Source organism: Lissotriton vulgaris, unplaced genomic scaffold (assembly GCF_964263255.1).
Source record: "Lissotriton vulgaris unplaced genomic scaffold, aLisVul1.2 SCAFFOLD_1079, whole genome shotgun sequence".
Lineage (NCBI taxonomy): Eukaryota > Metazoa > Chordata > Amphibia > Caudata > Salamandridae > Lissotriton > Lissotriton vulgaris.
Genome location: NW_028242795.1, coordinates 215,955 through 242,466, shown reverse-complemented (window position 1 = coordinate 242,466; position 26,512 = coordinate 215,955). Strand labels below are relative to the sequence as shown.

At 45.0% G+C, this 26,512-nt stretch overlaps 1 protein-coding gene across 3 annotated transcripts in view; it reads right to left on the bottom strand.

Moving 5' to 3' along the window:
* Positions 1-3,757: 3,757 nt before the first annotated feature.
* LOC147668837 (uncharacterized) overlaps positions 3,758-26,512 on the bottom strand; it is a 207,525-nt gene continuing 184,770 nt past the window's right edge. For all 3 annotated transcript variants that reach the window (XM_086948412.1, XM_086948411.1, XM_086948413.1), the window contains one exon: positions 3,758-7,001. In XM_086948412.1, the coding sequence (XP_086804538.1) occupies positions 6,220-7,001 (782 nt within the window). In that variant the 3' untranslated portion in view covers positions 3,758-6,219. The remainder of the gene's footprint in view (positions 7,002-26,512) is intronic.

The window sequence follows — 26,512 nt, the reverse complement described above, 5'->3', positions numbered from 1 at the left end:
ATATGTTCACCGTTAAAGTCTCCCCTGGTGCGCTCCTCTGTGGTGCAGACCAGCCAACAGCTGGAGTGTGCCTGTAGCAGCCTCAACTAGCTATGAAAAGTTTTCAAAGGAATGTCAACTCCACGGTCCAGCGCTCGGCAGCTGGCAGGAACGTGGAGACCCGGGGGGATTCGCAATGAGGTAAAGGGACCCGACCTGCCCAATGCCCACAGTGCCAAGGGACAATTCAGTGGCTACCCTTTGAGGGGCATTAAGCAGAGATTAAGCAGGGATAACCATTATCTCAAACAAAAAAAGTCAGGGTGGGCAGAAAAAAATAGTGATGCGGGGAAAGAAGGAGCAGCATGGAGTTTGTATGAGGGAATATTGGAGGGCAGAAGTAGCAGACAAGAAAGAGGTGATGTGGGGAAAGGAGGAAGCAGCATAGAGCGCACAAGGGGCAGTGCTTGAAAGGGCAGCAGCATAAGGAGGGAGAGCGCAAACTCGGAGGCGGAGCAGGCTCGGGTCGCAGACGCAGGTGAAGCAGAATCTTTCGGCGCGGCAGAGGCAGACGCGGGAGCTGGTATACCGGCACTGAGGAGGCCAGGGAAACCAGTAACAAAAGGAACATTAGCTAGGAACATACTAGATTAATGGGACGTTTAAACATTTTTTTTAAAACAAGAGCAAGATAAACAAGCTCTCGGCATTGCTGTGGTGGGGGGGCGGGGAGCTGCAGCCTTTGAAGTCTCATGCCTAGGCACAGACAAATGGTGGTGCGCGATGTGCACGCGGGGGGGGGGGGGGGGCGGCAGCCTTTGAAGTCTTTTGCGAGGCACAGACAAATGGTGGTGTGACGTGGCTGGTGATGGCGTGCGCGCGCATACTCACATGAACTGTACGGGATACGCAAGTTTGGTAGAGTTTTTTAACTGCCTACTATAATCAAGCCTATCTATCCCTGCGGGATAGAATAGTCAAGATCAAAAAAGGGGGCGAGGAAGTTTTCTTTGGTGGGGAGTTCCTTAAAACTCGATCTGAAAACCTCAAACTGTCTGTAGTATCCCAAGCACCTGAAGTAATCCTTTCTCATTGTGAGCAAAATGAGTGAACTGTCCCCCCATTCTTATTTGGGAAGAAGGAAGAACACTTACCGGAGGTACTGTTGTGGGAGTTTCGAAGGAATCCTTCCCGGACACCATAATGTTGTTGAAAACCTCTTGAAGGAAGAATTCTTTGAATCCCGCTGGGTCTTGCCACTGTCCACGATGAGAGCTTAGCCTCCTGCTGGGGCTGAGGAGAGGGAGCAGCCAGTCGAGAGCCCTCTACCACGACCGGTACAGGCAAAAACCATGGGAGCGAATATGGCTTCATAGAAGCCTGGGCTTTTGCTAAGGAGGTGAAAGTGGCTACAATCTTCCCTAACTCCTTAACAAAAGGATCCCAAGACAATTCCTCCTGTGCGATGGGGCCTGCCTGGAAGATCCCAGATCACCTAATTTTAGGATCCCCTTCTATAAGTATGGACATTCTGAGTTCTGTATATAAAGTACAGTTAGCATTCCCTAGAAAAATAATTGTGCATTGTGCCCACCCCAACAAGACTTATGGGGTAATAAAGAAGTCAGATTGTATGACCTCTTCCACCATGGTGCGAATCTTTGTGATTGGGCTCAAAGTATCCAGAAAGGTATCTTGGCAGGATGACCATGAGCTATCAAAGCCTTTCTTTGGATCCTGGACTCATTTCCTGAAGAACATGGCCTTCCTATGGTCAATTTCCGAGGTTATGGGCACCTTACCATCTAGGAAGGGGCCGAGGCATTCTTTTTTCAAATGTTTCCTTAATCTGCCAGAAACATAAGCAGCTATTTTTTTTGGGTGGAAGATCATTCCACAGAACGGAAATGCAATAAATCGTTTGGGTCCAGCATGTCTGAGGTATCAGACTCCCTGGTCAAGTAGAAGATGACATCCCCCGCCCGGCGAAGGGCGCCAAGGTCTGGATGGGCTGGGTTCAAGGCCCGAATCTCCATGAGAGTCGTCAGCATTTAAATGGTCAGGGGTATCTGGGGTAGATGGTGAGGGATCCGGCCCGCCTGGGCTTTTGTCCGCTGCAGTAGGGACCAGGTTGTCTGAGGGGGGTAAGGACTGTGACAAGAATACTCGTTTTAAGCAGGCAAAAGCACCTGTATCCACGCCCTGCATGTGTTTACACTTGCTCTCCTCCTTGGCAGGGAAGACGTCAGGATGGGTTTCATCAGAAAAGTATCTGGGTAGCAATAAGCCAACTAATAGTTTACACTCTAGAGGTGCAATAGTAAAGGCGACCGCTTGGTGGACTGACGCATCAACTGCGTTGCAGAACGCATCAGCAAATGAAAAATAGGGAGGCAAAGTGTCGTCCTCCATGTGGTCTGCCTCAGTGAATTGCATATTGGGGCACTGAGGGTAGGCTTTTCTTAATAGCATCTGCTATGAACAGCAAAGTAGTGCTGGGATGCAGCTAATATGGGAGCCGATTGCTCAATAATCACTTGCACTCTGGGACAGAAGTGCCCTTTTCTTTCACTAGGGCTAAACACCGGGGCCTGTCACTGTAGTAAAACACTGACCCAATGCCCATAGAATAATCTGGACCTCCGTGGGGCGTCAATGCTTCGAGGTGCTAGGGATAATCTGCAACAAGACAGACTCAACTGTGGGTGTCTTTAATGCTCAGTATTATGTTAAGGAGTTTTTATGGCTGTACACACCCCAATGAGGGGTGTCACGCTTCAGGTGGTGCGTGTGGCCAAGGCTCTCACTGCGGTCACAGCGGTCCAAATTCAAAATGGAGTTTGCACCGATGAGGACATGTCTTCAGGGCTCTATGGCACAGGATATGGTAGACGCTGACGCCTCTAGTGGGACACAACAACTCGAGCGCAGCCCATTGATGGTATAAATATCAGCGGCGCAGGAAGACTACTGAGATGCGCTTCCATGCGCCCTCTGTTAGGGAGGAAAGGCAAATTAGTTAGTTGACCCCCAATCTAGCATGCAATAATACCAAATAACTGAAAGGAAGAGGCACTCAGCTTACGGCTGCAAAGCAGCAAAGAGGGGGCCTGGCCAGAGAGGAAGGACTATTATGGGACTGGCTGTTTACTAATTGGACAACCTGTTTTTTTCCCTAGGTTTCATGGGAAAGGTAGTTATTGCTTTTTCTGGAACATGGCTGATGTTAAATAAATGTAAAATAAAGGAAAGACAGTAAGCATAATCCTCGCCTCACTTCCAGACATAGAATCTTAAAATGTCCTACAAACATCACAAACCCCACTTGCAGTAGGTCTCAACTGATAGGCAACCAAGCAAAAACTTCAAAAAGTGAACAACTTTTGATGTTATGCTCGTGTTTGACAAAAATGTAACTTGGCTTACACTGGACACCAATTTCTCATCTTCTTGAAAAACAGTTTTACCATTCCACCCTCCACAAAGTTATCAATGTAATACACCAAAGTTTGCCCTGTCTATCAATGACCCTCTAATACAAATTGCTAGTTATTGTGTCAAAGCTCTAGGTGATTTGGTCAGATTTAAGTTGGTATCTCAGCTTCATGAGCCCTTCACAAGACCAACAAGTCATTCATTTACAGGTGATATAGTAAGCACTTAAATTAGCAACCAGGCATTAGTAGCTTTTTGTCAAAGCTGGACATCTTGCCAATGACTTAAGAGCATTTATTATAAGCGGTACTTTTAGAGACAAACACAAAGATTGACAAAGAAGTGCAAAATACATTAATGTTCTTTATTCTGCGAGTGAAGGACCTCATCAGCATGGTGTGTTTACATTTTGGGTAATAGTGACAAACATCCCTGCGGTTTTTCGCAGATGTTACGCCACATAACCAAGAACCGTTAGATTTTAGCTACACGTTATCAACTCTTGTACCTGTTTGTGGGCCATACAGGGCTTTTTCCTTTTATTTGTCCATAAAAAGATTCAAAGGTGAACAGATGCATGCTCATGTCTCATTCTCTGAACTTTTGGGAGAAGGATTCATGCAATTCCAAAGTTCATTGTGTGTTCTCTATGAGTTGAGTTCATCTATAAAAACGTCATCATATCCTGTACAAAATGAACTTTCTCCTATGCTCAAGACCCTCATGGATTAAAGCATCAATACTGAACAGTAGTGTGTGATTTATTCATTTTTCACATTCTCATGTAGGCTTTTTTCTTCACTGTGCTCAAAGCATTATCTGATGTCTGTATTAATGTTCATTAAAAAGCATCCCCTCCCTAAACATGTTGTTCTTGCATGTATCCAGGCTGACCATGTGTAAAACCTGCTGCAGTTATAAGGGGAGTCCAGTCTGGATGAGTGGGTCCTATGTGAGAGTCTTCTGTCCAACATGTGAGGCTACGACAAAAGCCAGGGCCTCCGAAGAGGTTGACAATTAGCTGGTTGCCACATAGGAGCAGCGAGATGGAACCTCTGTCGAAGACAATTCTGTCCTTTCTTTTAGAAAGGGGACGGGTTGTATTTCTTTATTTTCAAGTGTTCCTGGGCATTCTGCACTCTACTGAGTAGGACTCTATATCTTTAGGCTGAAAGCTGTGGGATGCAGTGTAATCTTTGTAACTCATTTTAAAGTTGGCATACCTCTTCTGTGGCTGCCTATTTCCGCCTTTTGTCCCCCTTTTTCTTTAGTTGCCAGGATTACATTTTAAAACCATGCCATCTGACAGCATTCATAACTGGATACAGCTGTTCGATAGATACGCTCTTCACGTTCCTTTATTCACATCCTGATGTTGTTATAAATTTCCCTTGGCTCTATGTTGGCACACATAAGAAAATAATTTAATTCAACCCTAAAGTTCTCCATTTGATGGCAATGTCATGCTTAGTACCATGCTATTGCTTTATTTTTTGGTTTTGTAGTTCTTAAATAATTGCTATTTCTAAGAAGTCATGTTCTGAGAATTGTTATAATATTTACTAAGTTGTCAGTCTGTCTGGGTGAATTTTTCCTAGAACCCTAACTAATTCTTTAGGACAAACGTACTGTTTCCTAGGTTGCAACAAGGTGCAATTCTTTTTGAATCAAGATGAAGCTATTATATTTGAATCCTTCAATCCTCCCTAATACCTTTCCTTCACCTTGGATATTTCAGCATATCTTCTGTCACACGACTTTCACCCAGAATGGTTTGTAATACTGGCAAGTCTGTATGTGCAAGCAGCAAATACTTTCTTGAGATTACTGTAGCTTTTCACTGCTGGATTCCACTTACCGCTCATATATTTAATTTTTTAGATGCATTCAGAAGCCTCATCTTGCTTCTTCATCCCCATTATAATAGCCCCACTGGTGAACTCATTGGTTTATTTGTTCAATGATCCGAGATGTTTTCTAAATAGGACTAAAATTTGGCAACTAATATTACACTTCTCCGATTTAACAGATAGGTCTTATCTATGTTTAGTGATTGTTTTGTGTCTATACTATGACATAAAATACAGGTCAACATATTAAAGATGACACAATAAAGTGTCCACTTGCCTAGAGCTGAAATAGTGCTACGGTTTTAGGGGAGATGACTATGTGGACCCAGCACATTTTCTTAATTTGTCCTGAATCACATACAACAATCTGCTCATGTTCTAGTCATCTGTCACCTAGAAAATGAAGCAGCACAGTTTGTTTTCCTGAAAATTATGTGGCCAGGTGTTACAATACAGTTTTCCTAGTAGTTGTTTTCAGTAAACCGTAAGTTGGTTTGTAAGTGAAAACATTTTTTTTTGAGTTTTTGTACAAAGTAAAACAGTCAGAGGTTTTGTGTTCTCTGTGATCAAAGCACATGAAGGCCCTTATCTACTCATAGTCTCAACGGTGTTTCAACTTAGAACAATATTTGACAAGGTTCCTAAAGGTGTGTTAAGATATGTACTTGTGCTTTCTTTGTACGGTTCTTCAGTCACTCAGGGTTTGGCTATGGTAGTCTTAGCAGCCAGGTCATAAAATCTGGATGATACGGCTAGACCTAAGAGGAGGATGCATTCTTCTCACTAATACCTTACTTTACGGTATTTTTTTTCTTATTTTTAATGACGTATTCTTCGTTTTTGAAGAGTCGGTTTCATACATAACGGTTATTTTAGGAATATTCTATTAGATAGCTAGGATCCTGTGTCAGCTTGTCAGAGTTCGACAACAGAAGCAAAAGTGTGCCTATTTTGCTCATATTGTGATTCGTTCAATACTGTGTATTCGATGGTGTGTGTATAAGCTCCCTGACTGATTGAAACTCTTGCCACATTCACTACATTTATATGGTTTCTCTCCTGTGTGCGTCCTCTCGTGTCTACGCTTATCTGTTAACCTTCGGAAACCCTTTTCACAAACACTACATTTGTAGGGTTTTTCTCCTGTGTGTATTAGGACATGGGAGATCAGAGTCGATAAGTGTCCAAAATGGTTTCCACATTCGTTGCAAGTGTATGGTTTCTCTCCTGTATGCATTCGCTTGTGACTGCTGAGATGTGCAACCTGGCTAAAACCCTTCCCACAATCACCACATTTGAAGGGTCTCTCTCCTGTGTGCACCCTCTGATGGGTGATCAGTTTGCGTGATTCTCTGAAGCTCTTGCCACATTCATCGCATCGATATGGTTTGTCTCCTCTGTGTATATGTTGGTGAGAGTGAAGGTATTTTGCATGGCTGAAGTTCTTCCCACAATCGGTACATGGAAACTCTTTACCCTCCGTGGGGCTCATATTTTGATTGCTGGAGCCTGGTGAAGTGCTGACACCATTTTCATATTCCATGGACGGCCCCATTTTGTGTTGTGCCTGACCTCTTTGCCTCCAGTGGCATCTGCTCCACCTTCTGAATGCCACTTCCTTCTCTGCATCCAGTAAAGGTTTTCCTTTGGTTTTTAAAAATAAGGCCTCCTGTGGCTCTAAAATTCCAGCCCAGTGTTCACGGATTTGCTCCTGGTAATTGTTCATTAGTCCAGCATCTGTGGGATATAAGCAATACACAGTTAATCATTGAATTTAATACCAGCCTGACAAATTATAAATGTTCTTGATCAGGAAAAATTAATTCATTGGAAGTGACGATTGATGTTGTTGCAAATCAAGGACAGTTATTGGTAGCTTATCATGGGTTGCATGACTCCAGAGACCCAAGCTAACGATAATGATTGTAACAACGCTATTATTAATAAATTGTTACCACACTGTCAACCTTCCAGCATGCTTTAAGGAACTAAGGTTACCCTTATCTCTCTTTTAAATAGAACTCAATTTATAAACCTTAAAAAGATAAAAGAGTAAGTTGTTTCTGCAAGCCTTAAAAGATCCGGCCTGCAGGGCATACAGACATTTCAACAGGTGCTGACCCTTAACTCACGCAGTTACCTCGCCTGCTTCATGTCTTCATATTAGCTAATATTTTGACTTACATTTGGCCACAAAATATAGTAAATTTGAGGTAGAGGGACGAGGATTGTTGAAACAAGCTAGTATTATCTACGTAAACTAATGCTCAAAAGGTGTAAATGAATCAAAATCTGAGGTCTCTCTTAACCCCTTCCCTGAGGCACACTGGAGCTGTGCTTATGACGAGCTGAGCTCGTCATAAATAAAGAAGAATAGCAATTTCCAGCACAGGATGGGAATTGCCTTAGCAGCTAAGGTGTTAAGGCATGTGACTGTCAGAAGTAGATATAATTAGGGCTGCCGGTTTTATGGTATTTATTTTTTTGCCATTTCCGTCTGTATTTATCCATATTTATTTTTTGGGCATTTTATCTGTATTTATCCACATTTATTTTTGCCACAAGCAAAAGTTGACGCTGCTGCTAGTATTTTTCCACATTTATTTAAATTTAGAATGCACACATGCACTTGGTTGTTATTGGCCAACACATTATATTCATCAGAAAATTTTTCCATTTGCCGAATGTCCAAAATATACTTAAAAGTGCTTTCACAAGCCATTTGTGTCAGAGCCTTGCAGTTTCTGACATCAGCACAGAGTGCCACTTCATCTCCCTCACTGAACCCCATACTGCCCCACTGAGAGAAACAGACTCCCTTCAGCTACAACCCAATTGTGCCCCGCTATAAACACCTGGAAGCAACTCAATTCAAATTATGCAATAGACTAGAGTAATATGCTGCCTGAAGGAATATGCTACTTACCAGTATGCATCTGTTCTTGGCATGTAGGGCTGCTGATATTCATATCTGTGCATAGATCGCCGCCTAGTGTTGGGTCCGGATGATTGCACATTGTTGTCCTGGAAGAGTCTTCGAAGTATCACGAGATAGGTGGCTCCTCCCCTGGACTACAGTGCGCATGGGCATCCTCTCCATCCTCAGATTGTTTTTCGCCATTGTGGCAGAGATGGAATGTAATACTGAAAGTGATGACCATGCCTGAAAATGATTCTGAGAGCTACAGCTGCGACAGGCACCGGGGAGGAGGGTGGGCGATATGAATATCAGCAGCCCTACATGGCAAGAACAGATGCATACTGGTAAGTAGCATATTCCGTTCGAGGCATGTGGGCTGCTGAATTCATATCTGTGCATAGAATAAATAGCAGTTACCTCCTTACCGTGCCAGCTGCAGCAGTCTGAAAGAGAGTTCTGAGAACAGCCTGTCCTACAGCAGCTTGCTGTTTGGAGTGTACATCTACGCAGTAGTGTTTGGTAAATATATGTATGGTGGACCATGTGGCTGCTCTACATATATCTTCTAGAGGAATGTTACCCAGGAAAGCCATGGAAGCACCTAACTTGCGTGTGGAATGCGCTCTAGGGGGAACTGTTAATGTGCGCTTAGCCTTCTCATAACAGATCTGGATGCATTTAACAATTCACCTGGCTATACCTGACTTGGAGATGGGGTTGCCCTTATGTTGTGGAGAGAAGGCAACGAACAGTTGTTTAGTTTTTCGAAAGTCTTTTGTCCTGTCGATGTAATACAGGAGAGCCCTTTTGACATCTAAGGTGTGCAGTGCTCTGTCTGCCACTGAGTCAGGGTTAGGAAAGAAAACTGGCAGTTCTATATTTTGGTTAAGGTGGAACTGCGTAATCACCTTTGGCATGAAGGCTGGGAGTGAGGCGCAGCCGTTGGTGAGGCGCCACTGAAAGTTCCAGGAACGTGGTGTACCAAGCTTGCCGTGCCCACGTTGGAGCAACCAGGATGAGCGGCATGGAGTGCTGTCGCAGTTTGCGCGCCACCAAAGGTATGAGGGGGGGCTGGGGGAAAAGCGTACGCAAATCTGCCTGACCAGTTCATCCATATCGTATTGCCCTGAGACTGCGGGTGTGCGAACCTGGCGGCGAAGTTTGGGCATTTTGCGTTCTCGCTTGTGGCGAACAGGTCGATGTATGGATGACCCCACTGCTGGAAGTATGGATGGAGTACTGACGGGTGGATTTCCCACTTGTGCATCTGATGACTGTGCCTGCTGAGCAGGTCCGCCATCTGGTTGTCGACACCCGGGAGATGCTCCGCCATGAGGAAGATGTTCCTCTGAATGGCCCACTTCCACATGCTCTGGGCTAGGTGAGACAGCTGCGGGGAGTGCGTGCCTCCCTGCTTATGGATGTAATACATGGCGGTCATGTTGTCCGTCCGGACCAATACGACCTTGTTGCACAGGTGGAACTTGAATGCCTTCAGTGCCATGAAGATTGCCATCAGCTCCAACACATTGATATGCCTCTTCTGCTGTTGTGACGTCCAGAGTCCCTGCACTGTGAAATGGAGAACATGCGCTCCCCAACCCTGGAGAGAAGCGTCCGTCGTTAGCACTATCTGTGGAACAGGCTCTTGGAACGGTCGTCCCCTGCAAAGGTTTTGTGGATTCCACCAATGCAGAGAGTTGTAAGCTCGACCGGTCACCAACACTAGGTCTTTCAGATGGCCATGAGCCTGGTTCCACTGACGGGCTAAGCATTCTTGAAGGGGACGCATGTGCAGTCTCGCGTGCGGGACTATGAATATGCAGGATGCCATCATACCGATCAGTTGCATGAACACCTGCGCTGGGAGGGATCGCTGAGGTTTGAACCTCCGAATGAGCAGCTGCATGCTGTTGACCCTGGCAGAGTTCGGCTGCGCTGTGGCCGACTGAGTGTTTAGTGTTGCCCCTAGGTACTGTTGCACATGGGCTGGCTGCAGGTGAGACTTCGCGTAGTTGAGTGAGAACCCCAGACTGTGTAGGAGGTGAATAGTCCGCGACATATCGCGGCCGCACTGCTTGGCTGATCTGGCCTGAACCAGGCAGTCGTCTAGGTAGGGATACACGTGAACACCTTGCCTGCGAAGGTGCGCTGCCACAGTCGCTAAGCACTTGGTGAAGACCCTGGGAGCAGTAGTGACCCCGAACGGCAGAACCTTGAATTGGTAATGCTGATTGTCGATAGTGAACCTGAGATATTTTTTGTGACTTGGGTGAATGGGAATGTGGAAATATGCATCCTTGAGGTCCAGGGTGGCTAGGAAGTCGCCCTGACGGAGCAGCGGCAGGACCTGTTGTAAGGTTAGCATGTGAAAGTGCTCTGAAAGGATGTATTGGTTGAGGGGTCTGAGGTCTAGAATGGGCCGCAGGGACCCGTCCTTTTTTGGAATCAAGAAGTACAGAGAGTACACCCCTGTACCCTGCTCTTGTACAGGCACAAGTTCTATGGCTCCTTTTTGCAGCATGGAAAGTACTCCTTGCTGCAATAAGTGTGTGTGCTCTGCGGACATAGGACGGTTCCTTGGGGGTATGTTTGGGGGGGGGGGGGGGGGGGGGGGTGGAGGTCAGTTCTAGACAATAGCCATACCGGATAGGTTGTCTCACCCACCTGTCTGTTGTAATGTCTTCCCAGATTGGCAGGAACTGTTGGAGTCTTCCCCCGACAGGTGTTAGATGGTCGGGGGCAGTGACAAGAAGTCACTGTTTGTTGGGAGCAGAGGACCTGGCGTTGTTATTGCTGCGTCCTCTCCCTTTGGCGCTGTTCCCACTGTATCCACCCCTGGTGTTTTTCGTGTAGGTAGATTGCGTGTTGCCCTTGGCGTACTGGGAATGCTGTAGAGCTTGTCCTCTTGTGGCTCCCCTGTTACCGGAGCGACGAAAGGAAGTGCCCCGAAACTGCTGGGACTGCAGAGCCCCCATGGATTTCGCCGTCTCAGTGTCTTTTTTCATTTTCTCAAGTGTTGTGTCAACCTCCGGTCCAAACAGGAAGTCCGGGTTAACCGGTTAATTGAGAAGAGTAGTTTGGATCTCGGATTTAAACCCTGAGATGCGCAGCCGTGCATGGCGTCGCAGCATTACGCTAGTATTAATTGCCCTTGCCGCTGTGTCTGCTGCGTCCAGTGCACATTTGATTGACGCATTGGAGACCAATTTCCCCTCTTGTATAACCATTTCTGCACCTTCTCTGTACATATCAGGCATGTGCTGCACTAACTGTTCTAGTGTGTCGTAGTCCGCCCTGTCGTATCTAGCCAACAGGGCCTGTGTATTGGCTATTCTCCAAATGTTAGCAGCTTGCGCTGCCACGCGCTTTCCATACGCTTCAAAGATCTTTGACTCTTTGTTCGGAGGGGGAGCGTCACCACTTGATTGAGAGTTAGCCCTTTTGCGTGTATTAGCCACCACGACGGAGTCCAAGGGGAGCTGGCCTTTGATATAGGTGGGGTCCACTAGGGCAGGCCTGTATTTCTTGTCGATCCGGGGGTTGATAACCCTGGCTTTGGTTGGCTCCTTGAAAATGTCCGTCGCATGCTTGAGGACCCCTTTAAGCATGGGTAGAGTCTTAGTGGAGCGTTCAGATGTGGAGAAGGTGTCAAATAAGAAATCCTCATCCACTGGCTCGGCATGCATGTCGACGTCATGGTTAAGGGCTGCCCGCTCAATCAATGCATTAAATGACGCGGTGTCCTCAGTTGGAGATGGTTTAAAATTGTAGGACTGGGAGTCCGGAGCGGTATGGGGGTCATCAGGGTCATCGCCTTGATCCCCTGTCCCTGACCATTGATGCGAGTCATCCTGATCAGTGTCTGTGTGGTAAGAGTAGGCCATTTGGCCATAGTCTGCACCCAAGTCCTCCTCACTTTGTGCCGGAGAATGAGCTATTTGTTGAGAATGAGCTATTTGTTGCGAATAGTCCTAAACAGGTTCAAAAAGAACCGGAGAGGTAGATGAGACCATCTTCTTTTTGAGGGGAATCCTGTAACCTTCCAAAGGATGTTCAGGCGCGATCTTCCGCGTCAATAAAGAGTTTTGCCTGGTTGTCATAAGAAGGCTCGTGATAGACGACCTGTTCGTGTGTGGACTTGGAGGACACCTTCGACGTCTTGGAAGCCTCGGCGGTTTCATGGCGTTCGAGATGCTTTGGGCGGGCCGTAGGCGGAAGCCCAAACTTTATTTGCGCTGAGCCCGCAGGTTTTGAGCTTGAAGTGGCTGTTTCGGGTCTCTTCGACGCCTGTGTAGGCCGCTCGCTTGACTGCGTCGAATCGAGCTCCCGGCGCGTGGCGCCCCCATCCTTGGGCGTCAACGACACTCTTGGGGCGTCCTTGGTCGTGGGTTTAACCCGTTTTCCAAGCATAGCCTTGAGTCCTGACAGGTTTGGCTCGAGACTTTTTTTCGACGCCCTTCTCGCCATGTTTGCTCGTCGACGTCGGCGCCGATGCCGAGCCCTTCGAGGTGACGTGCTTGCTGGTCGAGGCCTGCTTCGATGTCCCAGTCTTGGAGCCGACGGGCATCTTCGACGCCGAAGGATCGTCGACAGCCTTTGTGGGAACGTGCGTCGACGTCGAACCGACCACCATCTTGAGTAGTTTCGGTTTCGATTTCGGCTCCGCCTGTTTCGGTTTCGATTTCGTAGAATCGACCGATGGCTCTTTGGAAAGGGTCTTAGCCTGGCTTTGGCGCGGGGCTGTAGACCGTGTGGAAGGATCTTGGCTAAGGCCTTTCGGTGATGCCTCGACCGGAGCCGGAGGGGGCGGAATGTTAGTGATAGGCCGCGTAACTGCGGGCGGGCTCGGCTCTCCACTGGAGTCGTCATCGACAGCCCCAATGGCCTCATCGTCGTCCCCTACCTCGACGACGTCTTGGTCGTGGACGTATTCTTCGGTTTGCTCGTCCACCTCGAAATTGGAGTCCTGCTCCGATGCCGGTTCCGACATTTCTTCGGGAACGTCTTCCTCTTCTTCTTCCTCATCTTGGAAGACTTCCTCGTCTCCGGCATCGAAGATGTTCGCAGGTGCTGGGGCCGATTGTTGGGCCGACGGCCTCGCAGCGCGTCGAAGTTTAATAGTTTTCTTTGAGCGGAACTTCGAGCAGGCGAAACATTTTGACTCGTCGTGGTCGGGGGACAAACATGTATTGCACACTGGGTGCACATCTAAGTTGGAGTATTTTGAATTACAAATGGGGCACCGCTTGAACGGGGTCCGTTCCATCGTCGATGTAGTCTGGGCCTGCGTTGTCGTAACAAATTTCTCCTTTCGACGTCGATTGAAGAACTCGAAAGGGACAGGCACCGAACAATACAATACCGACGCTGTGAAGGCCATTGGGCCTTAGGAGTAGAAAGAGTACAAGTTTTTGGAACTGGAGTCGAGATAAGTACATCCGAACCCAATGGCGGAAAAAAACAATCTGAGGATGGAGAGGATGCCCATGCGCACTGTAGTCCAGGGGAGGAGCCACCTATACTTCGAAGACTCTTCCAGGACAACAATGTGCAATCATCCGGACCCAACACTAGGCGGCGATCTATGCACAGATATGAATATCAGCAGCCCACATGCCTCGAACATAAAAGTAACAGTGTACTGCAAAAAAAGCAAACACTCACAGGGAATACACCATAATGTTTTTACACTCGTTATTCAGAAATCAATGAGTGTATTTGCTTGAAAAGCTCGCTTCACTGGCAAACTCTGAAAGCTGGCGCTAATGTGTTTGGGTGTAAATAAAACCAAACTGGCCACTTTGCGACTACTCTGTCTTGTTTTATTTAGTTATGTATTTACTGCTCGCATCTTAAAAGCTTTTTTCTCTCCTCCTGAGGCTGCATTTTGGTGTAGAAAAATGTCAAAGACATTTGCAGCACACGTGTTTCTCCTTTTTTGGATCCATTTCACAGAGACACAAATGACAGAAAGGAGAGGAAAGAACAATCACAGTTTTCTACAAGTGAGGAGGAACACAATAGAAAGAGAGAGAAGAAGAGGAAGAAAGAGGGGGGTTAGCAGCAGAAGTGGACACTGTCCTGGTCTTGTCCAGTAAAAAGGAAGAGCCCGCAATGGTTATGGGCTATGCAGTCGAGCCACAAACTCCGCATACACTCCTGTCTGTGGCGTAGAAATGCTTTGAATTTGTGGCCAGTTTGTTCTTGCAGCCACACACACAGTGTACTGCTCTGCAGTCCGGCCACAAACTTGGCGACACTCCACTGATAGCTAAGCTTTGGCACACCAGGGGGTGCTGGCATTCGATTCCTGTTTTTGCCGCCCTCAAAACTGCATACCCCACCGACTCCAGCCCCACACCCCTCCCCTCTTCCGCGAGGGCACTTACTTTTGTTTACGATCCCAGCAGCTAATTACCACAGAACAAAACAAGAGCTGGCAAAACCAGCAACCTGGCATGCACAGTAAAACGATAATTATAACGAGGGCAGCTCTTGCACGCAATCGCCTTTAAACAATATTCCCTGTTTATTCGTTAGCATCAGTCACTTTGGAAAGAGTTTGAAGTAGGGTAAAGAACATGTGAACGTGGCATGCTCCGTCCGGGTCAGCGCATCTTTAAGGACTTTCGAGGGCCTTGGAGCAGTAGTTTGGAGACGCGCAGAGTCTTGGCCTAAGGCGTTGCACATGCCCCGCTGGCTAAGGTTACCACATGTTTTTATCAGGCACCTCTGGGACACGCTGTCTTTATGGCACTGAGCGAGCAAGTGCAGAGTTCAGGCCTTTCCGAGTTAGGGGTGCTTAGGGCAAGGAGAGTGAAGCAACCTGTGTCGTTTTACTACTTTGCCTGGGATGTTACTTCGGGAATTGAATTCTAGTTAGGCCCTAACACTTGTGACAGAGAAAACAGCTTAATTAATATCCTTGTATGCAGTAAGGACCTCTAGGCGCTCCAGAAAAATAGACTATACATTTGTAGAATAAGGATTTTCCAGAATTCATTGTGGAAGAAGCGGCAGTGCCTCTCAAAATAACTTTACATGGAGGAATAATGTCCACAGACACTGTACCTGTCTCAGACAAACAAAATAGTTTCATTCCTCTGACTTCACCAGGTAAATAAACACGAGGACGGCGAAGGAAGGTTAAGTTGTCTCGTGGCTTGATTGTAGCTGTAAAAGGCTGGTGCAGAGCTCACACCAGGGGCTAAGCGGAGCACCGGAAATAAATGGACCATCTACAAAAACGAATCATGTTACTGTAGGCAGGCACAGCCCTCCTGGAATCAGGAAGAGTGCTTGGCGAGGCAACTCTGCAGGAAGCATGGCAGTAGTATTTTCCCGTTTTTACATATAAATACAGACAAAGGAAAACGTGTTTTCCGTCTGTATTTATATGTAAAAATCTATTTAAATGGAAAACCAGAAGCCCTAGATATAATACAGTCTGAACACTGTCGCACAATCCCAAAGACTGCACTGTTCATTATTGGGGATAAATCGAAAAATTGGAAGCTTTCTGCAGATTTGTTTAGTTTATTAATAAAAGTGCAGAAGAAATGGTGAATATTTTTCATTAATAGTTACAATTTCATGCAAATTCACAAATTAAGGGCTGATGTTATTCTTGTTGCAAGCCATGAGATTTTCAAAAATGTGTTAAGTAATGTACAAAACCCGTTTTGTGAGTCGAAAGTCTTTCCAACTCGATTTTGGTTTCTGCAACTCAAACTGAATCATAATTAAGAAGCGTGCCCGTCTGAATGCGATTCTTAATGAAATTTACCAATGGTTTGTGACCTCAAAAGTGGAACCAAACACTGAAACGTTAATATTTTCGTATTAGAGTTGGTAGCGGCCTTTCAACTTGAAGTACCTGAGTGTTCACCTATCCGCTAAAACCCTACCGGTCAAAGACAATACCAAGAGATCAGAAGAGTTTTACTTTATCCAATACAACATAATGCATTAGGAATGTCTTTTATTTATGTATGAATGGGCCATGGAATATGACCTTTGACATTGTAAGGTTTGTTGTTCTTTGACTGAAATGTCCTTATAACTCATCGGGATGCACCTTTGCCCCTGCATTTTCCTCTTCCAGCAAGTCACTAGATGGCTCTGAAGGTTGGTTTCTGCTCTAATTCACAAAGGGTATGTATTTACACCTTAATCGCGGCCGGTATTTCGCAGCAGTGCGGCGGTTTTAATAAGTTTGCAGCACCAGCGAGGTAGTGCTCGCGACAGCCAATGGCCACCGGCAGCAGGGATGGGGTTATAGACACACTGAGGCCCCACAGTTCCCAGAACCAGAGGGGCACAACCATCCTCTCACTTCTCAGAGAGAGATTGTCTGTGGGGACAGCATTAATTCTAGTGGGGGGGAGGGGACAGGCATTTTTCTCCTGTTACCTTCAGAGGAGAGAAGCCTTGCCTACTGGTAACCATTGCTACCTTTATGTGCATGGATCTATTTCCTCCATGCACATGGGGCATGCATGGAAAGGCCGCATGTACTAGACATGTATGAAGATGGGTGAGTGTTAAGCAGGCGGTGGTGTTGTCTGTGTGGGTAAAGGAATCCATCATGGATTCATTTCTGTGCAGGACTGCTTTAAATGGAGGACTAGGGAATCTGGCAAGGTCTTTGTCTGATCTGAACAGTGGCCTTTGAGGATTTCCCATTGCACTCTACCTAAGGGCAACGTTTGAATTCTCGAGGTAACTAGAAGGAAGCTATATAAAGATGAGAGCACAGAAAGTTATATACACCTTACTTCCTGTCCATCTTTATGACCTTCACGAGGACCTACATGGATTTCCTAAATCCCTAAGTTCTTCCGACTCACACGGACTCTACAATGCTCTACAATGCTGCTCTCTCTACTAGGCATGCCCTGCCTCATAGGAACAGCATCTGAACCTGTTCCACACTGCCGCAAAGATACAAGATCTCTCTTCTCAGTCACCAAATCTACTGAAAACTGCCACGTAAATTTGATACACAAGTTTTTGAAAGGGTTCCAACAAACACTCAATGAGGATTAATACTACTACCTGGAAACCTTTTAAAAGGAACTTCATGTCTCAAAAGCCGAGATATGGACAAGAGACTTGAAAAAACTCAACCCCAACACTTTACCCGCCTACAGCCACAAGCTACTCCAGCCTCCGGCTGGTCTCTCCAAGGTACATGACTTCACCAACCATTACCTCAACTCTATGACCTCGGTTATTAATGAGGCTGCTCCCCTTCAACTAAAGAGAGTTTCCTCGAAAGACTCTAAACCTTGGTACAACGATCTGCTGAACGATGATAGACGCTCTCTTAGAACTTCCAAACGCAATTGGAGATCAGTCCCATCCGCCAAACACCTCAAAACTCTAAGAAAAAAGAGAAATGCTTACTATAGAAAGATCAAGCGCACCAAAGCAAACTTTTTCAGCCACCAACTAGACCATGCGAGAAACCGTCCCCAAAAACTTTTTGAATTAATCAAAACCCAATCTAAGGGTGAACCTCAACAACTACCAGACATCGCTCGTACAGAACCCACTTGTGAAGAATTCTCAAGCTTCTTTAATCTAAAGACTGATAAAATCAAGAAAGATCTCCTCAATGACCTAATCTTACATTCAAGTGCTCACATCAATACATCCCCTACTCTTCCAACGTCGTCACAACAAACCACCTCAAAACTTGAACTAAAAAACAACGCAGCTTGGTCTTCCTTTGATACCTATACTGAAGAAGCAATAGGCAAGATTCTCAGCACCCTGAAGCCGGCCAATCACACCACCAATCCTCGTCCCGTTAACGATGTTAAAGACCTAACCCCATTGATTCTGCCGCCTTGGACCAAAATCATCAACAGCTCACTCCATCAAGGTTGCATCTTGGACACCCTCAAAATAGGACAGGTTTCACCCATCCTAAAGAAACCCACAGCTGACCCCAGGGACCTAAACTACTATTGCCCTATTTCCAATAGCCCTACCCTGGCCAAACGTTTGGAAAAATGTGTACTCCACCAATTGACAAAACACATTGACCACTACAACCTTCTTGACAAACACCAATCAGGCTTCAGAGCAGGGCACAGCACGGAATCAGCTATGATACACATAATTGACGATGCTTTACAAATACTTGATCAGAATGGATCATGCCTACTCATCCTATTAGACCTCTCCTCAGCCTTTGATACGGTCAAACACGAGAACCTGTTAAATCTGCTGAATCAAAAAATGGGCCTATCAGGGTCAGTGCTTAACTGGTTTACCTCCTTTCTTCAAAACCGGACTCAAAAATTCAAGGTCAACAATTCCCTGTCCAAATCCGTGCCAGTAACTGTTGGAGTCCCACAAGGGTCCGCACTATCCCCGACACTGTTTAATTAATTTATGGAACTACTTACTGTTCTGTTGCAAGCATCCAACGTACAATTTCACATGTACGCAAATTATACACAAATATACCTTAAGATACACACACCAGAAGACATCAAATTGCTTAACACAACGCTTTTGAACACCAAGACATGGCTAGCTGAAAACCATCTCAAACTAAACGCACTAAAAATTGAATTACTCCCAATAGCTCCACCCGCCAAAACACCTCCACCAGTATTTCTTTTATGACACGGTCCAACCAGACAATCTAGGCACCACAGTTGTTTTCCTGTTTTGCACCTTTTTGTTTTATTTTGCACAATATGTTATGTATACTTGATCTACCTGTTTCTATTTAGTTGTATAATTTTCATCACTGATTGTAAAGCGCTCTGATATCCGCAAGGATCTTGTCCGCACACTATAAAACTTTCAAAATAAAAATAAAATCACCCATGCAAGAAAAATAACTATCAATTGTTCACCAAATCTCCCTGGAAATCTGACCATCTCCAACAGTAACAGCAGCAATGTTATGATTCAATCCTCGAACATCACTTTGTCGCAATACAACCAGTTACAAGACTCTCCACACTCACAAAAGCGATTGCTTGCTCCATGATTGGAGAAGAAGGTTGTAGCAGGTCAAAGGTTCTTCAAGAATCTGAAGCTGAAGCTAAGTTACAGACGAGAGACCAGGTCTTATGAGATCACGTGGGGAATTCTTTGGAAGAGCTGAGACATACAGCAAGCGACATGCTTAAAGGTTCTTCTGCAACAGGAAAAAGGATTGCTGACAAGCGGTTCATTCACTATGAAGTGGGATGAAGCCTTTTGAAGGAGGCTTTGTTATTTGCTGGTGTTGGTGTCTGCAGTATAACCCGCTCTCCTTTAACACCTACTCAGTCACTGATGCTAGCATTCCCTGATTTCTTGCATCACATTTCCTCATGCCACTTGAACTGTCTGGAGTTAGGACTGAGAAGTCCATACCTCTGCAGTGTTTCACAAGCAACCTCTCTACAGGAATGGTGTGTTTCGCTTTCATGCTGCCCGCCAGTGAACTCCGATATAATGGCACAAACAGAGTCACTGCCCTCCCTCTATAGACCGAGATTCCTTTTTATGAGTATGACGCCTCTCTACCTCTTGAGCACACATCTCCTGCCTCATTTATTTCATCCCTCTCACTGCCGGGGTGTTTGTGCACCCATAAGGAGGAACTTAAAAAACATGGCTTATGTTTCTTCAAACACATGTAACTCTTTAGTGTCTATGTGAACCCATATAAACTATATTTTTGTTGACACAGGATCTGTATCCCGTGTCTCTGTCATTGCAGCTAGACTAAGAGGCACCCAATTCCCTGTAAGAAAGCTTTTTTTCTAACAGATTTGCACCTACACCCTGTTCTTATAGCGCCAAGACACCCTCTGGCAAGAGTTTCACACTTTATAAATTACTTTCAAATTCAAGATATGAGTAAAAATGAGGAGATATTTTAAATTTTTCATTTAATAAATATTTGTTGTCATTTCAAATGGAGAAACATGGATTCTGGAAGGTAATGGTGCTGTGGATATCTGGAGTTACATGTGTAGGCTTTCATATGAATTTATTTTGGACATTCCCCATAAAATATGAGCACATATCACAAAATTACCATTTATGGTGCCTGGTTCATATGAAAGATATCAAATTCAAGCACACAAAGAAAATATAAAATTATATATGGTCTAGTTCTGAACAAAGGAACCTATTTGGCCAAGCCAGACCTCCCTTGTTCTGATTGGCTGGCCAATAGTGCAAGCTTAACGTGCTGTTTGTCTGATTTGTACCAATTATTTTTCTGAAAACATGTTCAATCCGTCCAGATTCTCCTCACGCATACAGGATGAGAGAAAATGCATGACCCAAACTTTGCTTATCTGGTTCTCCTGAGTATGGAGAACGCACCATACAACAGGGAATGTTTCGAAGGCGGAGCTGCCAAAGGGGATTGTTAAACCTGACAGCCTATGGGCAAGATGTAGGAAGACAAATTGTGATTGCAAATGCTGAAATTCTGCGAATTTCGGAGTTTGCAATCGCAATTCAGCTTTGTCCAATGTAGAAAGGCAAATGCCTACTTGCAAGATAAGGAATCTCTATCATTGTGATTCCTTATTTAGCATTAGCATTTAGAGAATCGCAATTTGCGATTCTCTAAATGCTATGCTAGTAGGCATCGCAAATTGCGATATTGCCTTAAGGAATCAAAAATTACTACCAACTTCAAATTGGTAGTAATTTGCGATTTCCTTTAAAAAAACACTTTTTTGCTTTTTTAAAAGTGCCATGTGGCACACATTCATGACCATAGGGCATGTATGTGTGCCACATGTGCACAAATGCACATTTCAGGGGTGTAACAGGGTGTTCCTCTGCAACCCTTGCACCATTGAAATTGCGCACACAATTTGCGAGTATAAATTGGGTACTCGCAAATTGTGTGCGCAATTCCCATTCATTCTTATGGGCCTCTAGGCTCATAGGAATGAATAGGAAGGTATTCCTTGATTGCAAATCGCATTTTGCGATTTGCAATTAAGGAATATTAAGGAATCGCTAAAAATATTGTAATTTCTACCTACATAGCATTTTGCGAATCCTTAATAGCGATTCCCTAACAATCGCGAATAAGGACTCTCAAAACTGCTTTTACCTACATCTGGCCCTAAGTGTGGTCTTCCCTCAACTTTCTTCCTGCCTCCCTCCATTTTTCTAAACTAATTTTTGATGGTTTTAGGACCTTGCATACTTAACGACTGCTGACCAGTGCTAAAGTGCTTGTGCTCTCCCCTAAAACATGATAAAGTTGGATCGTACCCAATTGACATATTCAAGTTGCTTATAAGTCCCTAGTAATGTGCACAACAGGTGCAAGGGCTACTAGTGGACTCACAGCACTGATTGTGCTGCCCAAGTGAGTAGCCCCCTAACTATGTTGCAGGATTGGAAGGGCCTGCACGTGCAGTTCATGGACACTGTGACATGGCAGGTAAAACTACTTGACAAGACCTGAAACAACCACCCCCCCTTTATTACACATAAGTCACCCCTAAAGACAGCCCTTGGCAACCCAGAGGGCAGTGTGCTATGTAAGCAAAGGGAAGGACATGTGCATGTCTGCTTTACATGTAATGGTAGTAAAAAAACAGCATATTTCGTTTTTCACTTCAGTGAGGGCTACCCCCCTCATAGACTAGCATTTGGAAGTCCCTTATGTGCTTCTAAGTGGTAATTGCTGATCCCAGGGGAGTAGCTTTATCATGTTTGGTATGGGTGGAATAGTAGTGATAAATGCACTTAGCTGGTATGGTTAGATTTAACACTACTAGTGCAGAAATTCCACTTTCAGACAGTGGGCATTTTTCTGCTCTTAACTTTGCCCTATGTGACCTACATCCTGTCTCCAATACCCTTCGGGACTGGGTGACAGTTCCCATTTGTGCATTCCTCCCTGACAGCCACAAACCTATGAAGGCCAGGTGTGGCTGAACACTCCTCTGAATAAATCGGAGGAAAGGGGGTCTCCACAGGGACATCAAGGTGTAATGACCCGACCCCACCCAATTGGCTGGTGATCACCATAGATAACCTGGAAGACAGGACTGGCTTGAAAGGGGGGTTTGTGCAGGTCAAAACAACTCTTTGAAGTTTGCCCCACATCAAAGGCACTTTTGGGTATACGATCTGGGGCTCTGACACTTCTGAACCTACACCGAATCTGTCAGAAGAACTGTGGTGCTTCACAAAGGACTCAACTGGACTGTCCTTCTGGAAGGAGTGCTTTCCTGCTTGTTGCCCAGCTGCCTGCTGCGCTCTGACACTGCTGGAAGGACAGCTTGACTCCACCTTCCCTACAAAGCGATATCCAAGGCCTTGCTGTCTTGCCTCCATTTTTTTGAAGTCTCAAGGACACAAAAGGCTTCCTTCAGTTCTGCTGGTGCTGCTGGACTCTGCCTTCTGTGAGTCCTACCCATGCCGGAGGTGCCCTCTCCAAGTTCTGGGCCTCAGAAACAGGTTCTGCACATGAGCTTCTGCCAAATCCAACATGAATCAACGCAAAACTTAGCGAAGCCTCGTCGCACAACTGGCAGCTCTCGGAACCAATGGCAGACGACGCAAGACTCGCCAAGTCAAGTCAAGTCAAGTCAAGTCAAGTCAAAGAATTTGTATAGCGCACTACATACCCAGAGGGTCTCAAGGCGCTTAGGGAGGGGAGGGGAATTACTTGTCAAATATCCACGTTTTAAGTTGCTTTCTGAATGCTAGGTGATTCTGGGTAAGGCGAAGGTAAGTGGGGAGTGAGTTCCACGTTTTAGCTGCCAGGTATGAGAAGGATCTGCCTCCCATGGTGGTCTTGTTGATGCGAGGTACAGTGGCGAGGGCTTGGCTGGAGGAACGTAGATGGCGGGAGGGGGTGTAGAAGGACAGTCGTGAGTTGAGGCATTCTGGTCCGATGTCGTAGAGTGATTTGTGTGCGTGGGTTAGCAGTCGGAAAGTGATCCTCTTATTGACGGGTAGCCAGTGGAGGTCTTTCAGGTGACCAGAGATGTGTTCGTTACGCGGGATGTCTAATATGATCCTGGCTGAGGCGTTTTGGATTCGTTGGAGTTTCTTCTGGAGTTTAGCGGTAGTACCTGCGTAGAGGGTGTTTCCGTAATCCAGTCGGCTCGTGACCAGAGCATGGGTGACTGTTTTTCTGGTTTCGGTGGGGATCCAGCGAAATGTTTTTTTGAGCATGCGAAGAATGTTGAAGCAGGATGAGGATACGGCGCTGACTTGTCTGTTCATTGAAAGTGAAGAATCCAGGATAACGCCTAGGTTCCGTGCGTGGTCTGTCGGGATGGGTGCTTTTCCAAGGGCTTCCGGCCACCAAGAGTCGTCCCATGCAGAGGGGGATGTACCTAAGATGAGGACTTCTGTTTTATCTGAGTTCAGTTTCAGACGGCTGTGTTTCATCCATTCGGCCACACAGCCTCTCGGAGCCGACGCAGGACAGCGCAAAGCCTCACTGCATACACTGTTCCCCAGGATCTAAAGGTACTATATACTTCGGAACAAGCTTCAGAAATATATTCTTTAATCCAAGACAACCAGAGGCTGCATGCATCAACGCTTGTGCAGTACCACAGGGCCAAACGGATTCCACGAGGACTAAGGCTAGCAATAAAACCTATGTTTTTTAGATTTCATCTGAATAAAGAGTTTATGGAGCGGGGGTATTCCATCTTGAATAAATCTTCGCTAGACCTGTTCTTGTTATTGGTCGAAGAATTATCTAAAATCATCAGCGATATTTCAAATGAAATCGAAGAGATCAAGCAAAATCTACAAGGACAGGGAAGACAAGGAGAAGCCGTCGGAAAGGCACGCAAGGAGTCAGAAACAAACCTTGTCCTGCATATTTCCTCAACAGAACTCACTTTCCCTCAGAAAAGAATACTAAACAAAGGGTTGGGCCTTGTCCCAACTTATCATACAAACCTTTTGGAATGTGAGGTAGCTTTATTTAAGTTCAAGCAAGGATTGAGATTGAGACATTTTCTCACCAATGTTCTTCCGAGCAAACCAGAAGCAATTGAACCAGAATTTTGGGAATTTTGACCAAAATCTAAATTCATGTCTCCACAATCCTCCTATGAGGCAGATAGTAAGGGGATGTGGGACCATCGTTGAGCCTTTAGGACAGTACATCGATTTTTTTTCTTCAACCTTTTGTCCAACAAAGGACTTCATATGTTAAGGACACTAAGGACTTATTATCGAAATTGGACTTCCTTAACTGGAAAGAGAAACCATCTTGTGTACAATAGATGTCAAATCTTTGTATACGTCTATTCCGCACACAGCTGGAATGGAAGCTGTAGAATGGGCCTTGCTACAACATTCTAATGTCAGAGCGGACAAAGTCTTCTTACTTCAAATTTTACATTTTTGTCTTTACCATAGCTATTTCGACTGGGACAATAAATTCTATTTACAATAGGCTGGTACCTCTATGGGTTTTGCGGGGGCACCCGCCTACGCCAAACCCTTCATGGCCAAATATGAGGCAGACTTCATCCTGAATGACAGTGAGTGGAAAGATCATTTATTGCTTTACTGCAGGTACATCAATGACATTTTTATCTTGTGGTCAAACACTAGAACAAAAAATTGAGCAACTTATTAGCTATAATGATCAAATTCAGTTTACACATACCATCAGCACTGAAAATATATCTTTTTTTGGATGTAGCAATCACATTGGAGGGACTGGAAATTCACACAGCAGTCTTCAGGAAGGCGACGGATGTTAATAATGCACTATTGTATCAGAGCTTTCACCCTCAAAACCTCAAGAAAAATTTACCATACTCTCAATTTCTGCGAAATAAAAGGATATGCTCAGAACCACGTAAATTTGAGAATCATCTTTAAGTTCAGAAACTGAAATATCTAGAAAGGGGATAACCCCAAGAGATTTAGGAAATTGCAGCAGAGTGCATATTAAAATTTGGCCAAAGAGATTTGTTGAAACAAAAATCTGAGGTTAACGCAGAGAGACAAGGTTTTGTTTCAAAATTGTCCACAAGTCCCCAAAAGATCAAGTCTATCTTAAACCATTGATGGGAAATGCTACAATAGGAGACAGATTTTCAGGAGATCTATAGACAAAAACCTTTGTTCACTTTTACGCGGTCAAGGAATTTAAAAGAAATGTTGATGGCTCCACCCAGGAAAAAGAAGCAAGATTACACAGGAATGAAAAAATGCACAAATAGTGTGCACTGTAATAATGTAATCAGTGGTACTACGTTCCATCATCCACTAACAGGAAAGTCTATTAGATTGTTTCACAACTCTGATTGTAACTCCTCTAATTTAATTTATTACATTAAATGTCCCTGTGGGAAGCTAAACATAGGCAAAACTGATTCAGGTTAAAACTTTGCATTTCTGAACATAAGAGTACTATTAGGAATCAGAATAAAAACAGCTGCTTAGCTGTACACTGGTCACAGGCACGACACAGCATTGCCCAACTGCAATTTTCTGTTCTAGAAAAAGTAGCAAGATTTTCGGGAAGGATCTCACGAGATCCCTTCTCCAAAGGGAAATATATTGGATTAAATTATTAGAGACCCAGGATCTAAAAGGGATGAATGAAAAAATTGATTATTCATGTTATTTATAAAGATAATTGGGAAGTTTTTGAATCTGACCCCAGTTGTATTGTGACAAATACGTTGTGCCAAGTTTTGAAATAAGTGTGTAAGTGACAGTATTTCTTTAGTTTGTTTTTTCATTTCACTTGTTTTAATTGATTTTAAAATTTTTAGCACTTTCATTTTATTTGGAGTAGTGCAGCGCTTCATGGGAGCAGCTTTCCTGAGCGAGTTTTGGTTTTAACCTACCTGAGTGTTGTTTAGAGTATATGCGAGGGATTTTTGAGTTGGCATCCGCGCTGGTTTAGGTTCACAGTAGTAGTCTTTATGAGTAGAAAAGAGATTTAAAGATGGCGGCTGATATTGCGGGGATAGTCCGTCCTTAGTTTTTGTAGTTCCTTGTGGGTTACACTTCCGGGAGAAGTGTGGTTTCAAACACTACCGGTTGAGACGAGGAGTTAGAACGTGGAATGGCGAAGTGAGAGCCCGTGTAAGAGTACTAATGAATAGGTTTCAGTGAGATTAAGGTAAGAGAACATCGGGTGGTTCCAAATGTTGGCTCGTTTTAACCTGTGAGGTGGATTTTAACTAGCGGTGTATTTGTTTGCAGAGTGTTACCTTTCAATAGTTGTCTGCTTGATACTGCGTTCCTTCCGCACCAAAGTTTTCGGGAAGGTAGGTGTCGGCTTTGGCTTGAAACAGTAATATATGTCACATGTGAATAACGGCACAATTTG